The sequence below is a fragment of the Suncus etruscus genome, chromosome 9, assembly GCF_024139225.1.
Source record: "Suncus etruscus isolate mSunEtr1 chromosome 9, mSunEtr1.pri.cur, whole genome shotgun sequence".
Taxonomy (NCBI): domain Eukaryota; kingdom Metazoa; phylum Chordata; class Mammalia; order Eulipotyphla; family Soricidae; genus Suncus; species Suncus etruscus.
The window spans coordinates 56,894,823-56,918,156 of NC_064856.1; the positions used below are offsets into that span (position 1 = coordinate 56,894,823).

At 40.3% G+C, this 23,334-nt stretch overlaps 1 protein-coding gene across 1 annotated transcript in view; it reads left to right on the forward strand.

Annotated features, from left to right (window-relative positions):
• SYT9 (synaptotagmin 9) overlaps window positions 1-17,300 on the forward strand; it is a 238,614-nt gene extending 221,314 nt beyond the window's left edge. Inside the window, exon 7 of the mRNA XM_049780289.1 lies at window positions 14,965-17,300. Within this exon, the coding sequence (XP_049636246.1) occupies window positions 14,965-14,973 (9 nt within the window). The 3' untranslated portion in view covers window positions 14,974-17,300. The remainder of the gene's footprint in view (window positions 1-14,964) is intronic.
• Window positions 17,301-23,334: the final 6,034 nt, after the last annotated feature.

Sequence of the window (23,334 nt, forward strand, 5' to 3'; positions counted from 1 at the left end):
CCACTTAGTGTTTTCATGAGCCAAGGAAAGAAAAAGCAAATGTTTTCAATCTCATTACAAAGTTTCTTCCTTGATAGACTGCAATCCTGATTATCCTCTAAAGGGGTCTGTCTGCTGATACCATTGCACTGTAGGCTTGGAGCTTCACCTTATGAATTTGGGGGAAGACACTGTTCAGTTCATAGAGTCTTTTAAAAACTCTGTGCCTTGATGAAGATGAAAATGACACCTAACCAGAGAGAATGTACAGCAGGCAGGACACTTGCCTTGCATACTACCAACCCAACTTTAATCCCAGCACTATATATGGTCTCCCAGGCACTACCAGGAGTGATCCTTGAGTGCTGGGCCCAACTAGTTGTGGTCAAAAAATCAGAATAGTAATATAGTAATAATATCCAGCCGAGATAATTGTATTGAACATTATTAATATGTATAATACCAAAAAGTATAATATCAGAATAGCTCATACTAAATTATATTAATGCTTACTTTTATTCTGAAAATAATTATTTTGTTTTGAAATGAAAATACTCGTTTTTTACTTGTTTGTTTCATTCTTAATTAGCTTTTTAATTTGACAGACTAAATTTCTCTAGCCTTCTAAACATCAATTTCACGCTTAATTGAATTCTCTTAAACATTTCAAATTAAAGAAAAAACATGGAGATTAAGCAAATAAAATTCTCCTAATATTTAGGCACTACTTAAGGAATTAATTTACTAAATTTCCTTAAATAGGCACTGTGAAAAGTACAGGGTTCAAGGTTTATACCTTGCATTCAAACTAACCCTGTTCCAAATTTCTAGTATCACATGATGCCCTCCCCCATCCCCAAGCATTTCTTCACTGGATAGTCCTGAAAAAAAAAAAAAAAAAAAACCCTTTTGTTCCTAAACACCACTAAGGTGGCCTAGTGAATCTCTAGAACCTCAGGGCCTTTATTTAAATTACCTGCTGGTTGGATGGCTGAAAATCTTTGGTGGAGCCCCTAGGCCACCTGAGTATGGCTTGGGAAATAACCTTCCCTCAAACACACACTCACACAGAAATCTCTTAAATAATTCAAAGTAAAGTCACAGATGTAAAATGTGATATCTAACACTGTAGATATTAAAACAAACCTGAGCCAACAAAGAACACTGGGGCCAGGATGTGACTCAATTTGCATGCATGAAACTTAAATTTGATCCATATCACCACCGAAAAATTAACTAAATATAATATTAATGATAGCAAAATATATCATTGCACTCAATAAGTATTAATTACATAAAAGCATAATTACATTAGCATTTATAATTCTCTTGGGGAGGCACACTCAGCTGTACTCTGGAGTCACTCCTACTAGAGCTTGGGGAACCATTAAAATGCCATGGATCAGGGACTGGAGAGACAGCACAGCAGAAGGGCGTTTGCCTTGCACGCGGCCAACCCAGGACAGACCCAGCTTTGATTCCCAGCATCCCATATGGTCCACCAAGCCTGCCAGCCAGGAGTGATATCTGAGCGCAGTCAGGAGTAACCTCTGAGTGCTGCCAGGTGTGACTCTCCACCCCCCAAAAAAATCCAGGGATCTAACTCATATCAGGCACATGCAAGGCAAACATCCTATCCTACCTGTTGTACTATTGCTCCACTTCATCATTTGTAATTCTTGATATAGTTTCTGCTGTTGTAAAGTTTCTATGTAAGAAGAAAATAATTTGTAGTTCTAATTCTTCATAGAAAATTAGATTATGAATGACCAAATATTTGAGTTCCTGGGAGCCCAAGCAATAGCATAGCAGGTAGGGCATCTGTCTTGCAGCTGATCCAGGTTTGATTGCTGGTATTCCATGTGTCCCTAAGCCTGCCAGGAGTGATTTTTGAGCTCAGAGCCAGGAGTGGCCATTCCTGAGTGACCCAAAAGCAAAAAAAAAAAAAAAAAAAAAGGTTGAGTTTGGTAGGAGATAAGACACTAATTTTATCCAGAGAAATGTCACCAAAACTATGCACTAAATAAGGAAAATTGCTTTTTATGATTGGCTTCCACTAAGGTATTGTCAGTGGAATATAATCTCAGTTTCCTTTAAACAAAATTTTATATAATGTAAATTCTAAGAAGCCTTCAATATTTACCTTTATCCAATTTTATTTTTGTTTTTGGACCACACCCAGCAATTCTCAGGATCATCACTCCTGGCTCGGTACTCAGACACCACAGCAGGCAATGGGGACTAAAAGTGGTGTCAAGAATCCAGCCTGACTGCAAGGCAAGGAGCCATCCAACTGTACTTGCTCCAGTTCACCTCATATTTTTGTTTTGTTTTGTTTTCATTTTGGCCATACATGATAGTGCCCAGTGGTTACTCCTGTCCCTGTGCTCAGGAATTACTCCTGGCAGTGCTCGGAGGGCCATATGGGATGTTGAGGATCGAACTTGAATCAGTCTTGTGCAAGGTAAATACCTATACATTGTACTATTGCTCCAGTTCCCACTCAATATTTTATTATAACATGTTTTCTTCCCTGACTTGAGTGGATGAAATTCTACACACAAACATGCACAAAGCAATTACAATGGAGCTATTTATAAGACTTCATTTACTCTTTTCTTTATTTGGGGGGGGCGTGTATTTGACCACATTTGAAGAAGCTTAGGGTTTACTTCTGGCTCTGCACTCAGGAATCACTCCAAGTGGTGCTTAAGGGACCATGTGGAATGCCAGGGATGAAATCCATGTTACTCGTATGCAAGGCAAGTGCTCTGCCCACTATCACTCTAGCCCACCCAAATTTTTTTTTATTATAACATCGTTTTCTTCCTAGCTTTAGGGAATAAAATTCTCAACATATTTACACAAAGCAATTATGAGAGAACTACCTGTAAGACTTAATTTACCCTTTCTTTTCATTATTCTTGGTTTGTAGTTATTTACTGACAATTGTTGATCCTTCAAGAATACGGTATACTTTTCAAACATCCTCATATAGTGACAATTTTGCCCACTGGATTTGTTATTTGATTGTTTGATTTTCTCCCTTTGAGATCTGTTTTATAAGCAATACTGGTAGAAGAGTATCACTGTATAGATTTCATGTTTGAACCAAGTTACAGGGAATGTTGGACTTTACTCGTCGGCCCCCAGATACACCAACAATATCTTGTGGCATTGCTTCTCTTTTGCATAAGCACATTAAAATGGGAAAATAATACATATGCAAACAAGTTCTTATCTAATAGAGATGGGAACACGTATTTGGTAATGTAATTAGGCCTTTTACCCAGAACATTGGCATAATGATTTGGCTTAGGCCTCAGAAGACTGGGCATCACCCACACACACCTGAACAATGGATACCATCTATGGAAACAACCACAATTGTCTATAACATTACCAGGATCCAAGCCTCTACCAGCGAAGACCTATCACTGCTTTGGCATTGACTTACTCCAAAGAGTGCTCCCAATACCCAGACGACTCAGCAACAGTCTGCATGCAGGGCAGATCGCTCCACATTTAATGGTATGCTGAAACTAGAGGATGCTCCACATCAGCCTGACATCGATGAAAGAAATGCACAGAATCCAGAGTCTTTAAATATAAAAATCTGATATCAACAATAGCTGAAGTGTGAAAAAGTTTCACCGGAACCTTGAGAATGACTCGAGTTGGACAGACTGGTATGCCTGGAACCCAGAGTCGGTCTAATGTCAATAAACTTCTGGGGTGAGGCCTTTTTGTAATCAGGTCAAGGATTTTTTTTCCATTTTCCCATTTTTCTGGACCTATGCAAACAAAGGCAATTGCCACTACCACACCTTTACTATATTTTTTTTTACTCTTATCCTTTAAGAAAAAAAAATACAACTAACTGAACTTAAAAACAAATAACTGTAGTAGAATGCCTGTCTCGAATACAGGCAGGGGATGGGAAGGGGGGAGGGGGTAATGTTACACTGGTGAAGAGGGGTGTTCTGGTTATGACTGTAACCCAACTATGATCATGTTACTTAAATAAAAATATATTAGAAAAAAAGAATTTAGCAGAAAAATCTGCCCCAGCTAAGAAAAAAAAAATAGGGTATACATTGGTCATCTTTTTCTTTTTCTTTTTTTTTTTGTGTGTGTGTGTGTGTGTGTTTTTTTTTGGTCACACCCAGCAGTACTTAGGGGTTACTCCTGGCTCTATGCTCAGAAATCGCTTCTGGCAGTCTGGGGGACCATATGGGAAGCCAGGATTTGAATCACCATCCTTCTGCATGCAAGGCAAAAGCCCTACTTCTATGCTATCTCTCCGGCCCCTGGCCCCCAAGGTCATCTTATTTTTTTAGGGATTTGCCTGGATACATTTGTCTTGTATCTAAGTAAAACATCAATTGAAATAATAAATGTGGGGCTGGAGCAATAGTACAGCGGGAGGGCATTTGTCTTGCATGCGGTTAACCCAGGACTGGCTGAATTTGATTCCCGTCATCCCATTTGGTCCCCTGAGTCTTCCAGGAGCAATTTCTGAGTGCAGAGCCAGGATAAACCCCTGAGTGCCACCATAGCCGCAAAGTGTGATCCAAAAATAAAAACAAAGAAATAATAAATGTGCATATGTAATGAATATTAACTTGGAATAACAAATTTTAAAATCTTCTGCTTCACTTCATCAAACGAAGTATGTTTTGCTTTACAGTAATTTCCTAGCCTGTCTTTTCAACTGAAAAACAATGATATCACCCTTCCTCTCCTCTAAGTGATTCTTGCCTACGGCTCTTCCTTCTTGCTTATTTCTGAATGAATTCCTTTCAGTATAGGTCTTTATGTCATACATGCCACCTTCACCACCTCAAGACCAACCTGAGAAAAGAACACACTTTCCCATAAAGTCAGTTCAGTTCAGACTTTTCAAAATTAAGAATCCATTTTTAGTACTTGAATGATTGAGTACAATGGGTAGGGTATTATTGCCTTACATGTGACTAACATTATTTTGATCTTTGCAACCCCATATGGGTCCCTAGTTCACCAGTGATCACCTGAATCACCAATGATCCCTGAATGCAGAGTCAGGAGTAAGCCATGAGTACTGTTGGGTGTGACCAATGCCACGCCCCCCCCAAAGAATTCTTTTTCAAAATGTGCTATAATGAAGTTGGCTTTTAAAGCATCATTATTTGCATAGTACTCATAAGCAAGAGCAAACATTTGGGTCCATAAGAGTCTGGTGGTAATTCCTGGCTTTGCCAGTCACTACCTTTTGTTATTTGGCCCTTCTCAGACTGTCACCTCTGTGAAAACATAATTGTAGTACCTACCACAGAGGGTCAAGGTAAATACTAAATGAGATAAGGCATATGGAGCTCTTAGGAAAATCAGGGTACATGAGTGCACAATAAATAGTAGTTATTACCCAAATGGACTCTCATTTTCCATTCATTGCCCTGATCTATCTGGAAGTTACATTCACACAGCTTTATTTCTTGAACATAGGGTTTTCTTTCTTTTTTAAGATGCAAAATAAGTGTCTTGAATACAGGCAGGGGTCGGAGAGGAGGGAAGAGGAGGCATTGGTGATGGGAATGTTGTACTGGTGAAGGGTGGTGTTCTGCTTATGACTGAAACCCAACTATAATCATGCTTGTAATCATGGTGCTTAAATGTTTTTTAAAAAAACTATGCAAAATAAGGGGTCAGAGAGCTAGGATAGAAGATATGACATTTGCCTTGTGCACAGCTAACATAGGTTTTATCCCTAGTATCCCAGGAGGTCCCCTGAGCATAGCCAAAAGTGATTCCTGAATGCAGAGCTAGAAGCAACCTCTGAGCATTGCCAGATGTGGCTCAAACAAACAAAAAGTTTCAGAGTAATGTTTAATAATATGAACTGAAAATTTACTAAATTATTATCTATGTAACAAAAATATCTTCTCAAAAATCATTTCCAGTATGTGTGCTTAACAGACGATGTAGATGCATCCAATTTTTTTTTTTAATATATAAAATAATGGCTCAGCCATTGTTCCATCCAAATGGAAGCAAACACAAGCTGCTCCTGGCATGGCCCCTGACCTGTAATGAATTCCTAAGTCTTTTTCTATCCCTTGACCAAATCAAGACTAAATGACAAGTTCTATTGATTGATAATGCCCAGTTATAGATTTCACTACCTATTTGTAGGAGTAGTTTTAGGGAAATGTCTATTAACAGGTACTTATTTTAAATACAAGGAGGAATTTGTATTACAAGTAAGGAAACCATGCTAAATATTGTTTTGGTTTTTGTTTTCTTTTCTTTTCTTTTTTTTTTTTTTTTTTTTTTTTGGTTTTTGGTTTTTGGGTCACACCCGGCAGCTCTCAGTGTTTACTCCTGGCTCTATGCTCAGAAATCGGCCCTGGCAGGCACAGGGGACCATATAGGATGCCGGGATTCGAACCACCATCCTTCTACATGAAAGGCAAATGCCTTACATCCATACTATCTCTCCAGCCTCTCAATATTGTTTTCTAAGTTGGTGGAGGTTAATATAATATTCTTGACCAACAGACCAAGGTGGTAGCACAGCAGTAGGTTGTTTGCCTTGCATGCGGCTGACCCAGGACAGACCCGGGTTCTATCTCTGGTATCCCATATGATTCCCCAAGCCTACATTGAGCTCAGAATCAGGAATCACCCCTGAGTGCCACCAAGTGTGGGAAGGAAGGAAGGAAGGAAGGAAGGAAGGAAGGAAGGAAGGAAGGAAGGAAGGAAGGAAGGAAGGAAGGAAGGAAGGAAGGAAGGAAGGAAGGAAGGAAGGAAGGAAGGAAGGAGGGAGGGAGGGAGGGAGGGAGGGAGGGAGGGAGGGAGGGAGGGAGGAAGGAAGGAGAGAGAGAGAGAAAGAAAGAAAGAAAGAAAAGAAAGAAAGAAAGAAAGAAAGAAAGAAAGAAAGAAAGAAAGAAAGAGAGAGAGAGAGAGAGAGAGAGAGAGAAAGAAAGAAAGAAAGAAAGAAAGAAAGAAAGAAAGAAAGAAAGAAAGAAAGAAAGAAAGAAGAAAGAAAGAAAGGAAGGAAGGAAGGAAGGAAGGAAGGAAGGAAGGAAGGAAGGAAGGAAGGAAGGAAGGAAGGAAGGAAGGAAGACAATGCTTTCTTTGGGTAAAAGAGAAGCTAATTTGTTTCTAAGCTTCATACAAAAAAATATATATAGTATTATACAGGGCACATACATACTATATATATTTAAGATTCAGTGATAATCAACAATATTCAAAGATTGTTATGCTTTTTAAATAAAATTTTAAATAAAATTTTAATCATATTAAGCACATATAAAATTGAATAATATGATGAGTCACTTCAATTTTTTGAGAAGCTTCTTATTTCTAAAACCTCAGATACTTCCTGTAGTCAAAACCAATTTTCAAATTCACAGGAAGATAATATCTAATGATTTTCTCAATTTTTTCATGTTCATAATTTGGGGTCAGTTTCAATAGCCTGTCTCACATCAACTGTCATTTTTGTGATCGAAGTGTCATTTTACATTACAGTTTTCATTGAGACAGTTCTCATCTTTGGTTTCAATTCAATTTAACTTTAATCAGATCCATATGTCTCAGGACAATTGGATTCCCTTAAAATCACCTCTCAAGATCAGACTATAGTCACTACTTTCTGTGAATGCTACTGAGTGAGGTTCATGATACATTCTAAATGTCTGGTGCTGCCTGGGAAATTTTTCAGTTTGATAACAAGGGCACTATTGAAACGGGCCAGGCACCAGCATTGGTAAAAGCTAGCCCAGGCATGATAGCCCTCATGCTTAAGCCACGATACTACTTCTGATGTTGCTGCTATAGTGGCCACCAACATCATTATCATCACAAACCCTCAAAAAAGAAATCTTGCTGGGTCAATGCCAGCAATTTTCTAAACCACAGAAAATGTTTACCTTATACTTTATTATTTAAAATCTTGATTGAGAAATAACTGATTAGGTAATAAGAGTTTTAAAGGTATAATAATTTGCTTATTTCATTTTTGTTTTTTGTTTTTTTGCTTGTTTCTTTGTTTGGGGGCCACACCCAGTGATGCTCAGAGGTTACTCCTGGATATGCACTCAGAAATCGTTCCTGGCTTGGGGAATCTTTGTTTGTTTGTTTGTTTTTTGTTTTTCAGGCCACACCCATTTTATGCTCAGGGGTTACTCCTGGCTAAGCACTCAGAAATTGCCCCTGGCTTGGGGAGACCATATGGAACACCAGGGGATCAAACCGTGGTCCTTCCTTGGCTAGTGCTTGCAAGGCAGGCACCTTACCTCAAGAGCCACCTCGCCGGCCCTGGCTTGGGGAATTTTATGGGATGCTGGAAGAGCGAACCAAAGTCTGTCGTCCTAGGTCAGTGCATGCAAGGCAAATGCCCTACTGCTGCGCCACCACTTCGGTCCCTATTTTATTTTTTAAATGTCTCCCAATCTTCCCCTTCCCCAACATACACACACACACACACACACACACACACACACACACACACACACACACACAAATTGAGTCTTATTTTAAAAGCACATAGTTTCCAGATCATAGCCAGGTATAACCCTTGAGATCTAAAGACACTGGCAGAGAGGCTGGAGAGATAGCACAGCAGTAGGGCATTTACCTTACATGAAGCCAATCTGGGAGGAACCTGGTTTGATTCCTGACATCCCATATGGTTCCCCAGCCTGCCAGGGCCGATTTCTAAGCACAGAGCCAGGAGAAACCCCTGAGCACCAGTGGGTGTGACCCAACAACCAATCAATCAATAAATAAAGTTTGAGGAGGGAGATGGGAGCATCGGTGGTGGGAATGTTGCACTGGTGAAGGGGGTTGTTCTTTTTTATGACTAAAACCCAACTACAATCATGTTTGTAATCACGGTGTTTAAATAAAGATATTATTTAAAAAATAAAAAAATAAAAATAGGGGCCAGAGACATAGCACAGTGGTAGGGCATTTGCATTGCATGCAGCTGATTCGGGGTGGACAGTGGTTGGAATCCCGGCATCTCATACGGTCCCCTGAGCCTGCCAGGAGCGATTTCTGAGCACAGAGCCAGGAGTAACCCCTGAGCGCCACCGGGTGTGACCCACAAACCAATAAATAAATAAATAAATAAATAAATAAATAAATACACTAGTAGAGTGACCTGGGTATTCCTTAGCACTACTGAGCAGATCTGTAATGCATCCTAGGGATCTTTCATTGAACAGGTTGGCAGATAATCATGGGAAGGGATGGTCCCCAAACCTCCTTAGGAATGCTTGAGAGACATCACTCCAAAACCCAAAAACAAAATTCCCCTTCTCTTGGAGTCATTGCACTATTTTCTTGCCATTTAGCTGATATGCCTGACTTTCCTTAGAAGCTGGTTTTAAAGAAGCTTCCCCTGGAAATATTACTCCAACATTCCACCAAACGTTGGAACCTCTCATCACTAAGTGAGGAAGTCCTGTTAGGTAAGTTGTGTTGGAGCAGTGCTATGACCTGACCATTAGCAGCATGGTCTGTACTAGTAGAATTCTTATTTGACTGGCAAGAGTGATGATTGTGTAGTCCTCTAACAAATCCCTCTAAGGAAGCATCAGATAAAGTCATAATAGACCTTTGCTAGGGCTAGCACTGTGGAAGAATGCTACATATGGCAGGCTGATGGAACTGTTCAGATGGAGAAGGAAAAATGAAGTCAGAACAAGGAAGAAATGAAACTGCACAGAAGAAATGAGAGACAAATGATCCCTCATACAGATACCTCATAAGAGAATCCAGATAACTAGAACAAAAAGTAGAGGGTGGAAATGCAGGTTAGAATGGTAGAAACACTAAGAGAGGTAGGAATACCCAGAATTTCACACTTTTAAAAATCTTATGGTTATCAACTTCTAATAATAAATGTACTTAGAAGAACTAGTTCTTCTAAATTCTTCTAAGAACCAGTTACCAGTGCACAGTTAAAAAATGTACCTGACCCTAATTTCACCTTTTTCCTAAATTAAGTCCATGATACATATTAACTCATAGGCCCACTAGTTATTTAATGAGATGCTAATGATACAGGTGTCAAGAGACCCAGTATGCCTGCAATAACCCCAGCATAATCCCAGACTAGCTCAATTTTTTATGAGTATTTCACAAGGCAGTGCTCCCTTAGGAGTCCTCAACTATACCTTGCCTCATTAATTGTGTGCTTTTTGGGGGGGAACAGAGAGGGGCACACCCGGCGGCGCTCAGGGGTTACTCCTGGCTCTGTGCTCAGAAGTCACTCCTGACAGGCACAGGGGACCATATAGGATGCTGGGATTTGAACCACCATTGATCCTGGGTCAACGCTTGCAAGGTAAATGCCCTACAGCTGTGCTATCTCTCCAGTCCAAGTGTGTGTTTTTACCTTAATAAATACTTTGCTTTCTTTATACAGTGTTATTATTGAATTCTTTCTCCAATGAAAGTGAATAGCCTGGTGTACTAGTTTAGGCTGCTCTTAAGTACTCTCCAAACAGGGATAATATATAATACAGAACCCCATGAGAAAAATCTAGGCCAGAATTAACTTCTGAAACCCCATTCTGTCCCAGGTTCAGGGGTGTCAAGGAACAGTCCCCAGGCCATGCAAATCAAGACTTATTTTGTAGACCACTGGCCTGCATAGAGCTGGTCTTATTTAAAGCCTAAGGCCTCCCTGAGGCTAGCCCTCCAGTAATAATAGGATAGGTCTTTCAGGAAAGGTACACCATATGTAACTGTGAAGAAGGAAATATAAAGCAGTCTAAGAAGCAGGTCAAACTGTTGAATGAAGAAAATCAGGCCATTCAAATAAAAAGAGAAGAACTGAAATTGAAGGAGATAGAAAAGGGATCATGGTTAGTGTAGAATTAAGAAACCTGGGGTTCATGGGTAAAGGATGGTGTACACTGAAGACTAAAACTGAATAATTAACTCTAAGTTTTGCTTTATTGCTTCCCCATTGCCTTAATGCAAATTCTAGTTTCTATACTAGTTCAACAGTAGATTCACTCTCAATAAATGCCATTGAATAATTAGAAAGACATATTTGTCTCTTTATAGGCACATTTCCAAAATTCTGCCCCACTGCCTGCCTCTCTCCATAAACTTGCATTTAAAGTTTGAGATAAGTTAATTGCATTTGAAGTTGAGATAAGTGGCTAAAACATTCTTATAATGAGCACTGTAATAAGAGTCTTTCTATAGTATTCAAATTCCTTTTACATAGACTTCTGTGAACAAATTGTTAGAACATTTTAAAGACATACTTAATTTGAGAATAAGTTTCTAAGTGATGTACACAATGAAGCATCATAGCAATTGGGAAATATTCACTAGGATAGACAAGAACCATTAAAAATATAACATTACACATTTCCATAGAACTGTGCAAACTAATACTAAACCACTACAGTTAGGAAAAAAAACTATTGGTTTGCAGTGGGGTATAGAACAAATGAGTAGCTATTAAGATCAATGCAGGTAGAACACACAATTTAACCAGCATTATAGTGTCCAATGCAAATAGGATCAAGAGAATAACCAAGAGGAAAGTTAATTTTGGAAGGTGACCCAAGTGCAAGATGTTCTGAAAGCAGTTTTTCTTCAGTCAGGTTTTGGCGGGGCTTGGTTTCTCCATCTCCACCTTCTGTGGTAGACTACTGAGGTCACCTGGGATGGAAAGGCTTTTGGTACTTGGGCTGGAATCTGATTCTTTGATAGAAGAAAGGAGGTAAGCGTCAGCATCTGGGACACTGCCCAGGGTCTTCAGCTCTCTCCCCTTTACTGCCTGCTTCTTTCCCCACTGAGGAAGCTCCCTAGAGATTTTCCTGCGAATATTCCTCAAGAGGGGAAAGATCCTTCCCAGTGGTGATGCATGCTCAATCTAAAGGCCTTCCCAGGGCTGATAATTTATTATTCATTATTGGCATCAAACCAAAGAGATCCCCATCTCCCAAGGATGATGAACCAGCTACTGCTCCTTCAGACTCAGATTCTAAAAACGCTGAACCAGATACCCTACATCCCAAGTTTGGAATCAAGTGGACAAGCTAGTGCTGGCAAATCCAAGTCCTGGGCATTGTCCAGGACAATGGTCCAATATCCAGAATAGTTATAGATTCATCAAGAGAATATATATAAAAGAGGATATCTTTGCTTACTGGACAACTATTAAGAAAAATAATCCCAGGAAGTTTCTGTGTAGTATTGGAGATGGGGATACTATAGAGTTTGATGCTGTGGAAGGAGAGAAGGGTACAGAAGCTACTAATGTAATCTGACCAGTGGGGTGCCAGTGAAGGGCAGCTGCCATGCTCCCGATCAACAAAGGTTCTGCTGATTCATCTCTTGGCCTTGCTCAGCTGCCCCCATCTCCTATAAACCAAGACAGTCATAAGAGAGGAAAGCATGGAGTCTGGTGGCTTCTAGCCTCATGGTCTCCAGGCCAACCAAACTAAGACCTCTCTTTATACACCAGCTCAAATCCAACTGGGAGGGGGAGTTTAGAATGAGATACAAAAGTACCTATCAGGCTAATCTAGTCCAAGTGGACTTTTACATGTCAAAAAGATGGGTGAAAAGGAAAGAGGAAGCTGGGGAACACCTTTGTCTTGGGTAAAAACAGGGTTTTTCATCCATCAGACAAAGGGCTAATATCAAAAATATAAAAGGTACTGACAGAACTTAACAAGAAAAAAGCATAACCCTATCAAAAAAAAATGGGGAGGAGAAATAAACAGACACTTCCTCAAAGAAGAAATACAAATGGCCAAAAGATACAAGAAAAAATGCTCCACATCACTAATCATCAGGAAGATGCAAATCAAAATAACAAGGAAGTGCCATCTCACACCGCAGAGACTGGCACACATCACAAAGACCAAGAACAATCAGTGCTGGAGGAGATGTGGAGACAAAGGAACTCTTATTTACAGCTGATGGGAATGCCTTCTACTCCAGCTTTTATGGAAAACAATATGTAGATTCTTCAAAAAGCTGGAAATTGAACTCCAACCTGATCCAGCTATTCCACCCTAGGGATATACTCTAGGAACACAAAAATACAATTCAAAAATTGCTTCCTCCCACCTATATTTATTGCAGCACTATTTATAATAGCCAGACTCTGGAAACAACCAAGATGCCCTTCAACAGATGAATGGTTAAAGAAACTGTGGTGCATATACACAATGGAATATTATACAGCTGTCAGGAGAGATAAAGTGATGTACGTGGATGTACATGGAATCTATTATGCTGAGTGAAATAAGTCAGAGGGAAAGAGATAGACACAAAATAGTCTCATTCATCTACGGATTTTTAAAAAAATTAAAGATTATTGTAATAAGGCTCAGAGATAATAGAGTTAAGGGCCCGGAAGGACCGACTCACAATATGGAGCTCACCACAAAGAGTGGTGAATGCTGTTAGTTAAATAACTACACTAACAACTAGCATGATAATGTTAAAGAATGAGAGAAGTAGAATGCCTGTCTCGAATACAGGCAGGGGTTGGGGAGGAGGAAGGGTGACATTGTTGGTAGAAATGCACTGGTGAAGGGGGGTGTTCTGCTTATGACTGAAACACAACTACAATCATGCTTGTAATTATGGTGCTTAAATAAAGATTATATATATTATATTATTATATTATGACATATATATATATAAACCCAGGGTGTTCCAACACTAATTGGCCTGAGATCATGTTCTCAGCAAGGGATTGATCTATAGATGGACAAGACTGCCATGAGACTTTTACAATCAAAGTAGGTCTCTGATTTAAAAAGCCTCTGCAGGGCTGGAGAGATATCATGAAGGTAGTGAGTTTGCCTTGCATGCAGAAGGACGGTGGTTCGAATCCTGGCATCCCATATGGTCCCTTGAGCCTGCCAGGAGAGATTTCTGAGCATAGAGCCAGGAGTAACCCCTGAGCGATGCCGGGTGTGACCCAAAAACCAAAAACCAAAAACCAAAAAAAAAAAAAAAAAAAGCCTCTGCAAAACTTATCTTTGGTCCAAATTGTACTCTACAAGATGGATTCCTTTTGAGAAAGTATTTGGAGATGAAAAAGCTGAGTACATTTTAGATCTCTTGCTGAGAACCTAGTAGAAATTGAAGTGCTAGGAACTAGAACCTTTTGAGTGTGGTGGGTCGGAAAGTACAGCATTGGAAAGGCATTCTGAAGCATCAACTGCTCCTGAAAAATTGTATTGAAGCCCCAATAAGTCAAATATCTATTAATGTTTTTTCTCCTAGACTCGGAAAGAATAACTCCTTTTTCCATGGTGTGATATTGTGGTTTATATATGGTATCTAGTCTTCATCCTCCCTTTCTACAGGAGAACTCCTAGACTGTTGGAACTTCCTAAATGAAGAGAACACAATGTCTTTTTTATGTTTGTTCAAAAACCAACTATATGATTCCAGGTTAGGAATTTTAAGTCTAGCCTCCTGACCTCCCCTACAGAAGAGGGTAGTCATTGACCTTGAATCTTGGAAACAAATAATGCATATTATACTACTCAAGCATTTTTCTCATGTCAAGCCATGGTTTCTACTGCTCCCATTCTTCACTTTCTAAGGATTCTTGCTGCCATCTGTGTTTTCCTGTCTTGGTGCCTTTTATTCCTGCACTGTCCTCTGCTCCAGGTGACCTTTCCCCACTTCCTTCCTGATGGACTCCCCTTCAACCTAAATGACACACCTTAAGACTTACCTTTTATCTCTATAGACCTGCTCATTCCCATGAAAATTAGTCCCTCCCCTCCTCTGTTTCTATTGCACTTTTAAAGCTTAGTTATTTTATTCAGTTTCCAGCTCTGTGAACCATTTGGAAACAAGGTATGTAACATATTCATAGCATAGTATCTTTTTCCCAGTGTCTGTCTGTCTCAGTGCCTGGCATCTGTTTTATATACATTAAAGTAACATAGATGAAAAACAAAGCATTGTTTTTGTTTCTTCTTCCTACAGAAACGATGACTGTGATAAGAAGACTGCTTGTGCCAAGGACACAGAGGGACAACCATCTTACCAAGATCTTGAGTAACTTTTCCCAACCAACAACACCAAAACAACTCCAGTGACCAAATGTTTAGCTGTAACCGCAGCAATAACTGGCCCTCTTTCCAGATTGGATTTGGTGAACATGAACTGCACAGCCTCTACAGGCAACCTAATGTGGTGGGTGTACTGTAGGAGAAGCATGTCTCTTATGGTCAAAATAATCAAGACTGAACTATTCAAGAAATCACTGGACACAGTGAGGGTACTGAGTACCTAGAGAATCAGGTCTCCTAGAGGTTAACATAAAGCCTACAGCGATGGGTTCACACTACCTGCCCTGGCAGCATCATTTTGTTATGATGTTATTTGTTTGAGTGCCCTGGAAGGACAGAATATTCCAAAATATATCCAGGTGCTAAATAGGCAGCAGAGCTACTTGATATTAGACTATCTTTGAAGTAACAACTGTCTCTAGAACATAACTTTATTCCAAGAAGTGCTCTAGCTTTGTAAGGAATAGCCCCAGGAGAGTAACCAGGAAACACAAGCTGTTCTACTAGAGAAAATTCAGTGCAAGGAGGGCTAGTTCACAGCAAGCTCACTGCCCCTTCCCATGCATGTAGCAGAGGGTACCAGTTGATCAAGGCCCATCCTTCTGTTAAACCCAGGTTCTGAGGAGCCAGGATCCCCAACATTGTTGTCCAGATAGGCAACAACTAGCCTTTCAAATGTTGTTGGAAATTAAAATGAAAGTTAATTGTCACCCCTGTGAAGAGACATCAATCTCAATGGCATAAGCATTCTAGAAATTTCCATTCCCAGACATATCTGCTCACTAGGGGAACAGCCTCAGATGTAAATTTAAAAGCTTAAGGGCAGAAATTCAAGAAAAGAGTTTATGGAGAGATAACAGCCCTTCCTAAGGGAAGGCACAAATTTGGGGCCTTCTTGGCTGAGTGCCTTCTTGGGTATTTCCATATGCAACAGCCCAGAGGGATAACCTTGGGCAATCACAAACAAGTTTTCTTTTCACTTTCAGACCTATGTATCACTTTTAATTCACTTGGGGAATGGAAATACCTACAAGAGTGAAGGTCAAGGGCTCTCCCCGGGTATTTCATTTATTGTACAACTTCCTTTGTGACCACATCAGCTTACCCACTGCCAGTATATGCCTATATGTCTCATCATTGCTTCTGCCTCCATACAAATGAAACCAAAGTCTGAATAATACCCTGGGGGTGAAGGTGGCGAGAGCTGTTACCTAATGGTTCTCTCTCTTAAATTATGGATACAAGGTATCCCAACCCCACATTTACACCATTTCCTCAAGACAGCATTTCCCTTTTCATATAATCCTTTTGCAAACAGAATTCAGAATTGTACTTTATCTTTCCTGAGAAGCTCACTAGCTTCACTTAAATTAATATTTCAATGTAGGACTACTTAGGCAGAAGCAGAATCAGTTTGTCTTTAGAAAGTTCTTGTCACAGCTGCCTGACATAAAAACAAAACCAACCAACCAACCAACAACAACAACAACAAAAATCTCCCCTAATGTCAGTTCCAAAAATGGATAGAGAACTTTGATTACAGGAGACAGTGTTACCACACTCCAAATTCATGTGTTCCCCAGCCTGCAGAATACATTTCCATCTCTGATAGACATTCAACCACTAGGACCCAACAAGGAACCCAAAGTTCTGCCTATGTCTCAATAAATGAGAAGAATTCAACCATTTTAGTCCAACTTTCCCCTCTATTTGTTCCTATTCAAATATCTACCATCATAGGAGTGTTTAGAACCAAAGCATGAAGAACTAGTGCCAGCAAGATAGTTAGCAGAAATATATATCTAAAGCTAGACTAATGAGCCTAGCAGAATGACTCCGGACAGACCAGATTGGCCACAGTAGATAACAAGAAGCTATCCCAAGCCATCCCATTAAGTTTGATGTATACTTGATTACAGGAGCCTGGGTGAGAGGTCCTGGAGCAGCCATGCCTATTGTTCTCCCCTCACATCTTCTTGCCTAGATAGCTAGAAGCCCTGAGATACAAATGAATGTGTGACTGGGTTGTTGGAATGAAGCAGAAGGTAACTTTGTAGGGTACAGCAAGCAAAGTGACCTGTCTACAAAGTGGGTGACATTGTCTCTGGAAAACTTTGTCTAGCTTGTTCAGCTGTAACCAGAGGCTGATGATAAATTTGAATTCCCTGAATCCCATCTGTAACTTCCTCTGTTTTCTTGCATTCTGTTTGGTTTCCCTTTAGTTTCCTAGTAAATGTTCCTTTTGAAAAACTCCAACTTTGTCTTGTTGGACTTGGGGGAATGGGTATTCTTTTTTTTTTTAATTTTTATTTTTAATTATGAGAACAAGGGTGCAAAGAAAGAGGATAAGGTAAAGTTACAGTGGAAGGACAATCACCCATAACATAATTCCCAGAAGTTCCCTTGCTGATATCATAACTTTGAAATTTCAGCCAAAGGACATTAAGATAAATAAGACAGAATCCATGTACAATTACTTTGTCCCTCAAGTCCCCAGATTGTAACACATTATAATATTTCTTAACAGTACACAAGGCAATCTAAAGCCATAAAACTTACGTAACTCCTTAAACATTACAGGCATAGTATTTTCTTACATTTCCATATACATGCATATTAGCTTAAGTTAACCTCAAATTTTAAGTGAGTTCTTTTTAAGGATTAGAGTCAAAGGAGCACAGTAAAAATGGTGTTAGAGTGGCAATTGTTGTTTGCATACGCCCACCAAAATATGAGGGACATGGAAAGAAATAACCTTGGCTGAAGTACAAAGAGACCAGACCCCTGAAGTTTCTGGCACAAGACCAAGTCTAGGCTCCAGGCAAGCTAGATCATCCAATCCAATACATTGTCTGTAGTGCCAACACACTTTTATTTTTCACACAGTCTCTGTTGTTAGTATCATGTTTCTGTATTAAAGATCCTGGAATCTGCATATCTTACATTGAAGTCAGGACGTGGAGCATCCTCTCCTTTCACCTCACAATCAAAGGCCAATGCAGGGAGCCCTGTCCTGTAAGCAGGTCGTTGTTGTTAAGTCTTCTCAGTGTTAAGGGAAATCTCTTTTGAGCAGGTCGAAGTCTGAGCAGTGTAGGTCTTCCATGGTAGAGGATTGCTTCCAGGTGATGTTATAGACCAGCCTGGATGTTTCGTGGATGGCTTCCCTGGTTCAGGGGAGATTGGATTATGCCCTTTCTTCTGAGGTCTGTGCCAGGTCGTTATGTCAATGTTCAGGGTGTAAGGTCCCTTTGCACTACAAGATTTGTGTGTTCCAATCTCTATTAGATAGGATCTTATTTGTATGTATAGTATTTTCCCATTTTAATGTGCCTATGCAAATAAGAAGCAATGCCACGTGGTGTTATTGGCGCATATGGGGGCCATAAAAACAATTCCAATGAGTCCCATGACATGGTTCAATCATAAGCATTAAACTGGGGGACTCTTCCACCAAAATTCCTTGTTAAACAGCTCAAAAAGAGAAGATAAAGAGTGGTTATAATCATCACTGTATAAGACAACATTTAGTAAGAATTATAGCTGTCAGAGGGGAATGGGTATTCTTCAATATCTTTTCCAAGACAGGAAAGGAAAACTCAAATTTAATAAAAGGGGGAGGGTATGGGACTGGAGAAATAGTATAGCAGCACAGTAGGTTGGGTGCTTGCCTTGAACACAGACAACCGTAGTTTGATCCTCAGCATTTGATCTCCTGAACACCATCAGAAGTGATTCCTGAATGCAGAGCCAGGAATAACCCCTGAGCATCAGTAGCTGTGCCCCAAATAATCTCGCCTCCTTGGCCAGGCGGTGGCGCTAGAGGTAAGGTGCCTGCCTTACCTGCGCTAGCCTTGGAAGGACCGCGGTTCGATCCCCCGGCATCCCATATGGTCCCCCAAGCCAGGAGCGACTTCTGAGCACATAGCCAGGAGTAACCCCTGAGCGTCACCGGGTGTGGCCCAAAAACCAAAAAAAAAAAAAAAAAATAATCTCGCCTCCAAAACAGGTGGTGAGTAAAAAGCTAGTATAGAGGTTAAGGCTCTTGCTTTGCACAGAGGATGCTGGTCTGATCCCTAGCATCACATATGGTCTCCCCAAGTAATTCAAGTAGTGATTCAAAAGCACAGAGTCAGGAGATATCCCTGAGCACTGTGGATGCAATCCCAAAGCCAAATACTAAATAAAATTAAATTTTAATGGAAAAACAACCTGTCACCCATGATCAAACATTAGGACAAAACCTGACAGAAAGGTGATATCAAGAAATGAAGAGAGTAAATGTCTGTCCCATACAAGGTACTGGTTCTCAGTACCTGCCTCTGGCTGCCTCTGTCATTAAGGTGATTTTAGCTGGATGTGTGTTTTTGTCAAAATATTTTTCTAATTAGTTAACATTCGATATGTGGGAGCTGGAAAAATGATTCAAAGGACTTAGAATGCAGGAGCCTGTGGTCCATCCTGGTATGTCAGTGTCCTGAAAGTACTGCAGAGAGTGCCCTCCTGAGTTCCCCAGGTGTGATCCAAAATAAATTAACAAACAGACAATGTGATGTCCAGAAAGTACAATGATACATGACCACAGGAATAGGGGGGAGAGGTAAAAGAATATTTACTTCAACAAAATGAATATTTTAAACATGCTCCAAAAATTATATTTGTAAATTTGTAAATAGAAAGAATTTGTCCTTGTTGCCACAATAGAACTCCCTTATTAGTCACAATATCATACTTAGCCAAACAGACTAACAAAATGAACATTTTTCTTCTATTCTCATGGTTATTTTATCTTAGTGACTGTTCTCTCTATTGCTGCATAACCTGGCACTAAAAAGTCCAGTGGTTCTGATTAAGAGTTACTATCTCTTCTGTCTACATAAGTTGACTGGGTTTTGGTAACTTCTCTCTCTGGAGTTTCATAGCTACTGTCAGATAGCAGCTGGGACTGGCATCATTGAATGGTATATACTTCACTTTCAAGTTTGATTCCTCCATTTGGAACTACTGGAACAACTGGAAGCAGGTTCAGTATCTCTCCAAATAGTTTCTCTACATAATTAGCTCAGGCTTCTTTCTAACATGGAGGTCCTAATGTAGTTCTACTACATACATAGACATAGTCTTCTCCTAACATAACAAGAGGTTCAATATATGCTGCACGTTTATTATCAGAGTCATTTTGATCACAAGCTATGGACATAGGACTACTCTAGACTCATGGGGAAAGGGTTCCATAAGAATGAAGTACCTGGGGTCGGAGAGATAGATTGGAGATAAGGCATTTGACTTTCATGCAGAAGGTCATTGGTTCGAATCCCGGCATCCCATATGGTCCCCCAAGCCTGCCAGAAGTGATTGCTTGAGTGTGGAGCAGGAGTAACCCCTGAGAACTGCCGGGTGTGACCCAAAAACCAAAAAAAAAAAAAAAAAAGAAAAGAAAAGAAAGAATGAAGTACCTGAAGTGAGATTCTTCGGGGCCACTTTGAAGATGATGGGGATAGAAGTAGACAAATAAAAGAGTGAGGTTGGACTAAAACAGGTAGATATTACTGATGTGGAGGGCTTCTAGATAACTGCCAAATTCAAAGCATGCAATGTATACTGCATATAAGGATGGAAGGAGGCAGACAGAAAGTCAAAGGTGAGGGTAAGGGAGATTCATAAACATTAAATAGTTCAGATGCCAAAGACAGGCACCTGAAAATGACTTCTGATGTCACAGGATCACTTTACTAATTGTTCACAAATATAAGTTGTTTTTTTCTCCACCCATGGCATCTTTGAGTTAAAGATGCAGATAAGTAATTTTAATGCTGGCATCTATGCTTAGAAATGAAAAGGTAGGTATTGCCAAATGAGGGTTGTCTGGCTATTTTCTGAATACCTCACCCCAGAAACAATTGTTGACAGCTAACTGAAAGTTACTTCCTAGGTCTAGTTTGAAAGATTTGTTCAGGGGCCGGTGAGGTGGCGCTAGAGGTAAGGTGTCTGCCTTACAAGCGCTAGCCAAGGAAGGACTGTAGTTCAATCCCCCGGCGTCCCATATGGTCCCCCAAAGCCAGGGGCAATTTCTGAGCACTTAGCCAGGAGTAACCCCTGAGCATCATATGGGTGTGGCCCCAAAAAACAAAACAAAACAAAAAAAAAAAAAAGAAAGAGTTGTTTATTGCCAACAGTACCCTGGAATGAGATCCCACATTGCTAAAGCTGTCATAATGTCTCCTCCAGACTGGTCCTCCCTCTCTGCAGCAGTCCTGACATAATGAACAGTCAGGGCCCAGTCTAATGGTCTTCCTTCTACCCTGCTTCCTTTAAATTCAGCCACCTTGCTAAACTTTTCAAAACTATGCTACAGAAACTGACTTCCTGAACTAAGAGAAGAATATAAATATGGATGAGCATATGGCCAAGAACAATGTCTGCAACTTATATGTGGATCTTGAGAATTCTTCAGGTCATTAAGCTGTCAATAGCTGCCTATTTCACTGAGGAGCTCAGAGGACTAGTGGGAATATTCCACCCCCCAGAACTGCCAACCACACTTAAGCCAGAGACAATGGGCTCACATTGCTTTACTATTTCACTTAAGATCCCAGCAATCTCTTTCACATAGATACCTGAACTGGTTGCTGACACAGAACATAGTCAGAGACTGAGTGGAAAGTGAGAACTTGATTCAGGTTAATGGATCTTCCTGCATTCTTCTATCAGAACCAGAGAATGATTAGACCTTTAATATTCAGTGATTAGTATCCTTTGATGATCACCTGCAGGCACATCCGGCTCCATAATCCCTGATGCCTACCACAGAGGAGATACTTGACACTTAGGCCAAAGAGAAACTATGTTCAGTGTTCAAAGAATTCTGGTGTGCCTGAGATACCCTTTCCAGGAAGACACATATGTAAATGAGGCTTTTGTCACAGTTCACACTATTATGCTTTCTAGTTTATTCATAGCAAGCAAACTGATCTTTGGAAAAGTAAAATAGAAGAACTGAAGGGAAGAAAACGTCAGCTTTACTAAAGAAGGATGTATCCTGGAAAAAAATCCGCAGACAAAGTACAGTTAATGAGGAAATGTGGGGCCAGGAATGTGGCTCATTAGTAGAGCACTTGTCTTGCACTTGTAAAATCATGCTTTCTATTCCATGCCCCTCCCCCACTGCAGTAAATAAACTACCAAATGAAAAATAGATAAAATGGGGGAAAAGAAGTTAGTTGGTATTTTAGGAACTGCAAAAGGTGAGATCTGGTCCTTACCTTTAAACCAATAGATAAGGCAGAGAAGCTCAAAGTTGAACCTTCCTCCAGTGATGTTACAATAAAGGTCTCTTTGCTTAGCTTTTGTTTTGTTTTGTTTTTTTGGCCACACCCAATGACACTCAAGGGTTACTTCAGGTTATGCACTCATAAATCGCTCCTGGCTTGGGGGACCATGTGGGACGCCAGGGGATTGAACTGCAGTCCGTCCTAGGCTAGCGCAAGCAAGGTAGATGCCTTACCACTTGCACCATCGCTACAGCCCTTTTGCTTAGCTTTCTGACAGGGGCCTTCCTGGTAGTACTTGGGAGACCTATGGCTCAGACATTAGAGTCAGGCCCCATATATGCCAATCCTGTGGCCCGACCTATATCTATCGCCCAGATAACAAATTTAAATTTCAAAGACTAAAAATACTCATGTTATTTTTATCTTAAAAGTGCAAGAGAAGGGGCCGGGTAGGTGGCGCTGGAGGTAAGGTGTCTGCCTTGCAAGCGCTAGCCAAGGAAGGACCGCGGTTCGATCCCCCAGAGTCCCATATGGTCCCCCCAAGCCAGGGGCGATTTCTGAGCACATAGCCAGGAGTAACCCCTGAGTGTCAAATGGGTGTGGCCCAAAAAACCAAAAAAAAAAAAAAAAGTGCAAGAGAAGGGATAGAGTTCGATAAGCTGGAGTACATGCCTCAGGAAGCCTTGATTCAATTATATTACATGGTTTCTGGAGAATAAAGCTAAGGGTAGACCCCCATCTTAGTGGATATAGCCCAAAACCAAATCCAGAAGAGTGCAAGCAAGATTAGAGGTGAATAAAGAGCTTTGACATATTCTATTTCTTGAAGAAAGACAGTACACTATCTCTGACTATGACATATCCACAAACCAACTTGGAACTATGCTGAGAGCTCATTGTGACTGTTGCTTTGGATAAGTTCAAAGACATTGTAAACTAGAGGCAAATCTACTGTTTTAATTTTTTTCCTTCTTATTAATTTTTGTTTTGTTTTGTTTTGTTTTGGGGCCATGCAC